Below are 8350 nucleotides of genomic sequence, written 5' to 3' on the forward strand. Positions count from 1 at the left end.
CCTCTTTGCATCCCGTGAGTACGAGCTCAAGGCAACTGTCTGTGGTGAGTTCAAATGTCTGTAATAACAGCAGGACATTCACATACTCTCTGTTAAAGTCAGCTCAGCGGCTGTAGATCACGTTGTCGTAGCCTTCCGGCTACAACCAGGCTCTCGGTGGGGGGCGATGCGTTGATGAGTTTAAAACAGACCGGCGATGCTGTTCTGCCCTCAGTCTTCCCAGCGTTGGATGATCTCTCCACCAGCAGTTTGGTGGTTTCGACTCCGACGGTGGACACATATTGTCAGAGTCACGGAGCATCGCTGGAGGTTCTCCAGCCCGAGACGCTAGCTGGCCTCGGGGATGTGTGCGCGCCGGGACGGCAGCTCGCGCTCGGTGGCGACGGACGGGATGTTGATGTTGGGGTCTCCGTCGTCGCCCTGGTAGCACTTGCCGAGGTTCTTGATGATGTTGAAGTTGGAGCGGGCTGTTTCTGCCAGACTGTTCTCCAGAATCCAGCCGTCTGACTCCGAGTCTGGGTCGCCCAGCCTTAGAAGGTTCTCCATCGCTGTCTGCAGGTACCGGACCCCCGTCAGAACCAGCAGCTGCACGGTGGGAGAAGACAAACACACACTGGATTTAGTTAGGGCTGCTCCCTCTTAGTGGATCAGTGGACTAATGGGTGGTTCTGGTCTCAGTCAACTTAGATCTCTTCAGACCATTAGTCATGTCTGATGCTGTTTTCATGCTGAGTGGTGCTTTAGCATGACTCTTTGCGGAGAAAGTCAGATTTACAGATCTGTCGATTATCGACTAATCGATTAGTCGGTGCGATTGAATGAGTGTGAGTCGACTAAGAATTTCTTCAATCGAGCACAGCCCTAGATTTAGTCATACCTGGTGAGGATGGAAACTGCACTGCCTCCTAATCTGATGCCAGACAGATTCGCACAACCGGCACACACGGGTACTTCGCTAAAACTCGAGGCCGCGCTCCCTTTTGGGGGATAGAAAACGGACGGTCCCATAGAAGTCAATGCAATTTGACGTGTGTTTGGATCATAATTTTGACAAATGTGTGTGGATTTTTTTTCTTGTTAAACAGATGGTCTACTTTATACACATGTCTAATGTTTATATTGTGACCTTGCCTGAACCTGAGCATTCATGATACCTTAAAAACCTAAGTTTGATCGCCGCTGGTCTGGTCTATAGCCTGGAGCCGGTCTGTTCTATAGCCTGGATCCGGTCTGGTCTATAGCCTGGAGCCGGTCTGGTCTATAGCCTGGAGCCAAAGCCCATCTATCAGGATCTATTTTAGGACATGGCAAAAGGACAAATTGAAGACCGGGGTTTTTGGATGTATTGTTGCTGCAACAAACTACTCAGCAACCTTTCGGCATTAATTCAAAACGGTTTGTTTAAAGTAAAAGTTTGGAGCGATTTATATTTCCTCTGTCGTTACGCTGTTGTCGTCTATGGGGAACGCGGGATTGTTTTCCCCTAAAAGTGGGCGTGGATCTGCGTATAGAACACAGAGTCCAGATAGAGACAGCAATCGTTTCCATTACACAAAGCCTCCTGGGTGTCATATACACTCAGTGTATAAAGTTGTAGTGGATATGTTGGTGATCAGGATTTCCAGAGGCTAGCAATATGTTGGACGAAAAGCTTGTTCTAATCAAAAACAGGTCCCGATCTGGTACATCGGCCCTCCCAAGAGCATCTAATGCCAGAATGCTGTGAGATATACAAGTAGAGTCTGGAAACTAGTGCCTCTTGTGCTGCATCAAATCTTTTGAAGTAGATTTTGGTGCAAGAGGACTTTGCCATGGAACTCTGCTGGCCTTTAAAGACGATCTTAGCTGTGAATAAAATAAACAAGGGCAACGTGGTCAAGTTGTGTACATAGGCCCTAAAAATGTCCTCTAGTGCAAGAACCCCCTTCTCCAACACATTCTCACTCCCATCGCGTCAAAAATCGCTTAGTCTGGTGCCTTTGGCGTTTGTTATTGATGCTGAAATTCTCCTTTAGCGTCATATTTAGATGCCCTTGGTCGGTAGCCTAGAAATCTAGACCACCCTAGCGGCAGCAAATTAAATTTGCAGCCAGGGTCGTCTAGTAACTCTCCGTTGGCTTACGAGCTGGAAAAACCAAACTCTATTCAGGCCAATCACATGGTGTATAGAGCCGGTGGGCGGGGCTTATGGCTGCTGCTGCTGCTGGTGAACAGAGGTCTTCTGGAAGACTTGGAGTTCAGCTTTTCTTTGAGAAAAGAACAAAGGGTTAGGGGGAGAACCAAGACAACCATTTATCCCGCCCCTCGGATATTGCCCTGACCAATGGGGAGTTCCCAGACCCAACATCTGGATGGGGGGCTGGCTGGTCAGGCTCTTGGTCGGGACTCTTGCCATCAGTTTTTGACACCCTGGGTGTTACTGACACACGGGACAAGAACGGGACATGAACCTCGGTCTCCTGGGGGAAAGTCCCAGAGTGATAGCCACATTAAGTAAGTGAGTAAGGACACTAGACTCTCCTCCAGAGCATGTTTACATCTCTGGAACAACCTGCCCGAGGATAGTAGGTCTTCTTTAAGTCCCTTCTTAAAACATACTTTTATCACAGAGCCTTTCCTGATTTTATTTGAGCCTGAACCTCCTCTGAACTGTCTTCCTATTCTAACCTACAGGTTTTCATTTGTTTTTTTTTAAAAAACCTGCACCTACACATACAGTAGAGGCCAAAAGTTTGGACACACCTTCTCATTCAATGTGTTTCCTTTTTATTTTCATGACTATTTACATTGTAGATTCTCACTGAAGGCATCAAAACTATGAATGAACACATATGGAATTATGTACTTAACAAAAAAGTGTGAAATACAGTGCCCTCCACAATTATTGGCACCCCTGTCTAAGATGGGGTCATGGACTTCTAAAAATTCTCCTTTTTTTTAAACAACATAGAACCCAAATGCAAAAAAGAGAAAAATCCAACCTTTTATTTAAGTACATTACTTTGGTGGTAAAAATCACACATTTAGCAAAAAAAAACTTGAAATCATGTGTCCCACAATTATTGGCACCCCTGATGTTAATACTTTGTACAACCCCCCTTTTGCCAAAAAGACAGCACTTAATCTCCTTCTATAACATTTCACAAGATTGGAGCACACAGAGAGAGGGATCTTTGACCATTCTTCTTTGCACAATCTTTCTAGATCATCCAGAGTCCTGGGTCCTCTCTCATGCACTCTCCTCTTTAGCTCACCCCACAGGTTTTCGATTGGGTTGAGGTCTGGGGACTGAGATGGCCATGGGAGGACCTTGAGTTTGTGACTGCTGAACCATTTTTGTGTAGATTTTGCCACATGTTTAGGATCATTATCCTGCTGAAAGACCCAGTGACGACCCATCTTCAGCTTTCTGGCAGAGGCCATCAGGTTTTTATTTAAAATGTCCTGGTAGTTCAAAGCATTCATAATGCCATGCACCCTAACAAGGTTCCCAGGGCCTTTTGGAAGAGAAACAGCCCCAAAGCATCACAGATCCTCCACCATACTTCACTGTGGGCATGAGGTGCTTTTCGGGCATACTCATCTTTTGTTTTACGCCAGACCCACTTAGAGTGTTTGTTGCCAAAAAGCTCAATCTTAGTCTCATCTGACCAAAGCACACAATCCCAGTTGAAGTCCCAGTGCCGCTTAGCAAACTCCAGACGTTCACGTTTGTGAGTGTTAGTGAGAAAAGGCTTTTTCCTCGCATGCCTCCCAAACAGCTTGTTGGCACGTAGAGAGCGTCTGATGGTTGTTTTGGAGACTTCGTGACTCTTTGATGCAATTCTGTGACAGTGAGCTTAGGACTTTTTTTGACTTCTCTTACCATCCTCCTCACTGTGCGTTGTGGCAAGATGAACTTGGGACCTCTTCCAGCCTTGTTGGTCACTGTTCCAGTTGTTTTAAACTTCTTAATGATTCCTCTGACTCTAGATACGGGCAAGTTAAGGCGAGTGGCTATTTTCTTGTAGCCATTGCCTGACTTATGAAGGTCGACACACATCTGCCTTACTTGAATTGTGTGTTCTCTTGTCTTCAGCCATGTTGACAAATGGGTAGAGAATTAGGACTCTGTGTCACGTCATATTTATACCCCAGGGAAACAGGAAGTCATGAATTACTATTTAAAAGTTCCTAGATACCCTGACCAACTTTAGCAACTACAGAAAAATATATTTAAAAAAAATCAATTAAATTTTTCAGCGGAATTGTTAAGGGTGCCAATAATTGTGGGACACATGATTTCAAGTTTTTTTTTTTCAAAATGCGTGATTTTTTTTTTTTTACCACCAAAGTAATGTACTTAAAAAAAGGTTGAATTTTTTCTCTTTTTTTTGCATTTGGGTTCTATGTTGCTTAAAAAAAAGGAGAATTTTTAGAAGTCCATGACCCCATCTTAAACAGGGGTGCCAATAATTGTGGAGGGCACTGTAACTGAAAACATGTCTTATATTTTAGATTCTTCAAAGTAGCCACCCTTTGCTTTTTTTGATAACTCTGCAAACCCTTGGTGTTCTCTCAATGAGCTTCATGAGGTAGTCACCTGAAATGGTTTTACCTTCACAGGTGTGCTTTGTCAGGGTTCATTAGTGGAATTATTTCCCTTATTAATAAAAAAGCAAAGGGTGGCTACTTTGAAGAATCTAAAATATAAGACCTGTTTTCAGTTATTTCACACTTTTTTGTTAAGTACATAATTCCATATGTGTTCATTCATAGTTTTGATGCCTTCAGTGAGAATCTACAATGTAAATAGTCATGAAAATAAAAAGGAAACACATTGAATGAGAAGGTGGGTCCAAATTTTTAGTATTTTTTTTTTGTATATTTAATTATAATGTTCAGAAAGCGTGTCTCACCTCAAAGAGCCAAATGAGCAGCACTGTGAGGCCGATGGACTGCAGGATTTGGGTGTAGTGCTCCATCAGCGCCGGCCGGCAGCCCCTCCTCCACAGGTTCAGCTGCTGGCTCTGCCGGTCAAAGTTAAAATGTGCCGAGCGATCGCTGAGTCGCTGCTGGATGCACGGCCGCGGGGATGCCGTGCTGCAGCAGCTGAAGGGAACTCCGTCCATCAGGTACTTCCTGTCCACGTTACTCCGCAGTCGGCTGCAACACGGAGACACTGTTAGATACTACACCCTTATTAATACTACTCAACGTTACTCCGCAGTCGGCTGCAACATGGAGACACTGTTAGATACTACACCCTTATTAATACTACTTAACGTTACTCCGCAGTCGGCTGCAACATGGAGACACTGTTAGATACTACCCCTTATTAATACTACTTAACGTTATCGGGCTGCAACATGGAGACACTGTTAGATACTACACCCTTATTAATACTACTTAACGTTACTCCGCAGTGGCTGCAGTGTTACTACCTGCGTTGCTACCTGCGTTGCTACCTGTGTTGCTACTTGTGTTGCTACCTGCGTTGCTACCTGCGTTGCTACTTGTGTTGCTACCTGCGTTGTTACCTGCGTTGCTACCTGTGTTACTACCTGTGTTGCTGCCTGTGTTGCTACCTGTGTTGCTGCCTACGTTGTTACCTGCGTTGCTGCCTACGTTGTTACCTGCATTGCTACCTGCGTTACTACCTGTGTTACTACTTGTGTTGTTACCTGCGTTGCTACCTGCGTTGCTACCTGCGTTACTACCTGTGTTACTACTTGTGTTACTACCTGTGTTGTTACCTGCGTTGCTACCTGTGTTGCTACCTGTGTTGCTGCCTGTGTTACTACCTGTGTTACTACCTGTGTTACTACCTGTGTTGTTACCTGCGTTACTGCCTGCGTTGCTACCTGTGTTGTTACCTGCGTTGCTACCTGCGTTGCTACCTGCGTTGCTGCCTGCGTTGCTACCTGCGTTGCTGCCTGCGTTGCTACCTGCGTTGCTGCCTGCGTTGCTACCTGCGTTGCTGCCTTGCGTTTGCTGCCTGCGTTGCTGCCTGCGTTGCTACCTGCGTTGCTGCCTGCATTGCTACCTGCGTTGCTACCTGCGTTGCTGCCTGCGTTGCTACCTGCGTTGCTACCTGCGTTGCTGCCTGCGTTGCTACCTGCGTTGCTGCCTGCGTTGCTACCTGCGTTGCTGCCTGCGTTGTTACCTGCGTTGCTACCTGCGTTGCTACCTGCGTTGCTGCCTGCGTTGCTACCTGCGTTGCTACCTGCATTGCTACCTGCGTTGCTACCTGCGTTGTTACCTGCGTTGCTGCCTGCGTTGCTGCCTGCGTTGCTGCCTGCGTTGTTACCTGCGTTGCTGCCTGCGTTGCTGCCTGCGTTGCTACCTACATTGCTACCTGCGTTGCTACCTGCGTTGCTACCTGCGTTGCTACCTGCGTTGCTGCCTGCGTTGCTGCCTGCGTTGCTACCTGCGTTGCTGCCTGTGTTGCTGCCTGCGTTGCTACCTGCGTTGCTGCCTGCGTTGCTGCCTGCGTTGCTACCTGCGTTGCTGCCTGCGTTGCTGCCTGCGTTGCTACCTACCTGCGTTGCTACCTGCGTTGCTGCCTGCGTTGCTGCCTGCGTTGCTGCCTGCGTTGCTGCCTGCGTTGCTGCCTGCGTTGCTGCCTGCGTTGCTGCCTGCGTTGCTGCCTGCGTTGCTGCCTGCGTTGCTGCCTGCGTTGCTGCCTGTGTTGCTACCTGTGTTGCTACCTGCGTTGCTACCTGCGTTGCTACCTGCGTTGCTGCCTGCGTTGCTGCCTGCGTTGCTGCCTGTGTTGCTGCCTGTGTTGCTACCTGCGTTGCTGCCTGCGTTGCTGCCTGCGTTGCTGCCTGTGTTGCTACCTGCGTTGCTGCCTGCGTTGCAGCCTTTGGGAGACTCTACTTACTCTCTCACGCTGCTGTTGTTCATGTCCAGGTAGCGGCTGCTGACCCACTGGACCTGGAACCAGTCCCGGTACCCCGAGTTCCCGCAACACTGGAACTGGATCTGCAGCAGGTCCAGCGTCTTCTTCAGGTAGCAGCGGCCCGGCGTGTCCGTGTCCTTGTAGTAGCGCATGGCGCCCCTCAGGCCCAGGAACAGCGCCTCCTCCAGCTGGCTGCTGATGCTGTAACACATCACCGCGCCCGCCAGCACGCACGCCGTGAACACCAACGTGCACACCACGTACGGCATCATCACCTGCACAACAACAAGGGTTCAAATATCTTACTAATATGTTATATCTTATCTTATGTTATCCTATCTTAACTTAAAGGTCCCATGGCATGAAAACGTGACTTCATGAGGTTATTTAACATTTGAGTTCCCCCAGCCTGCCTATTGTCCCCCAGGGGCTAGAATTGGTGCTAGGTGTAAACCGAGCCCTGGGTATCCTGCTCTGCCTTTGAGAAAATGAAAGCTCAGATGGACCAATCAGGAATCTTCTCCTTATGAGGTCATAATCAGGAACGAGACTTCAGATACAGTATTAGGGGACCACTAAGGTCTATATAAAAGAGACTTCAGATACAGTATTAGGGGACCACTAAGGTCTATAAAGAGACTAAAACCACTAAGGTCTAGACTTCAGATACAGTATTAGGGGACCACTAAGGTCTATATAAAAGAGACTTCAGATACAGTATTAGGGGACCACTAAGGTCTATATAAAAGAGACTTCAGATACAGTATTAGGGGACCACTAAGGTCTATATAAAAGAGACTTCAGATACAGTATTAGGGGACCACTAAGGTCTATATAAAAGAGACTTCATACAGATACTAAGGTCTATATAAAAAGGGGACCACTAAGGTCTATATAAAAGAGACTTCAGATACAGTATTAGGGGACCACTAAGGTCTATATAAAAGGTCTATATAAAAGAGACTTCAGATACAGTATTAGGGGACCACTAAGGTCTATATAAAAGAGACTTCAGATACAGTATTAGGGGACCACTAAGGTCTATATAAAAGAGACTTCAGATACAGTATTAGGGGACCACTAAGGTCTATATAAAAGCATCCAATCAGCAGCATGTCATAGGACCTTTAACGGAACATTTATCTTATCTTATATCTAATATTATATCTCATATCTCACCATCTTCCAGCGCAGGAACTTGTTGGTGTCGGTACAATCCAGACAGATTTTCCCGCCCATGAAGTTGATGGCGCACGCCACCAGCCCCGTGGTGATCAGCATGTGCGGCACATACAGGATGCCCTGCTCCGACATCACTTCCTGCTGTTTCTGGATCTCTACTCGAAGGAACAATCCGAGTCCGAAGAGGATAGCTCCGGTCAGCACCGAGATCCAGTTCAGCAGCCAGAGAAACTCTGCGAGCTTCTCTCTCTCTGCCTTCGTGAACGTCAGCTTCCCGACCGCCAT

General features: G+C 47.2%; 1 protein-coding gene across 1 annotated transcript; it reads right to left on the minus strand.

The window, feature by feature from the left end:
- Positions 1–327: 327 nt before the first annotated feature.
- LOC114572914 (photoreceptor outer segment membrane glycoprotein 2) lies at positions 328–8350 on the minus strand. Its single transcript, XM_028604694.1, has 4 exons — positions 8063–8350; positions 6866–7158; positions 4899–5145; positions 328–585 (listed from the first exon to the last, which is right to left on the minus strand). Exons 1-4 carry the CDS (start codon positions 8348–8350, stop codon positions 328–330), a joined length of 1086 nt encoding a protein of 361 aa, XP_028460495.1.

Source organism: Perca flavescens, chromosome 18 (assembly GCF_004354835.1).
Source record: "Perca flavescens isolate YP-PL-M2 chromosome 18, PFLA_1.0, whole genome shotgun sequence".
In the NCBI taxonomy this organism is placed as follows: Eukaryota; Metazoa; Chordata; class Actinopteri; order Perciformes; family Percidae; genus Perca; species Perca flavescens.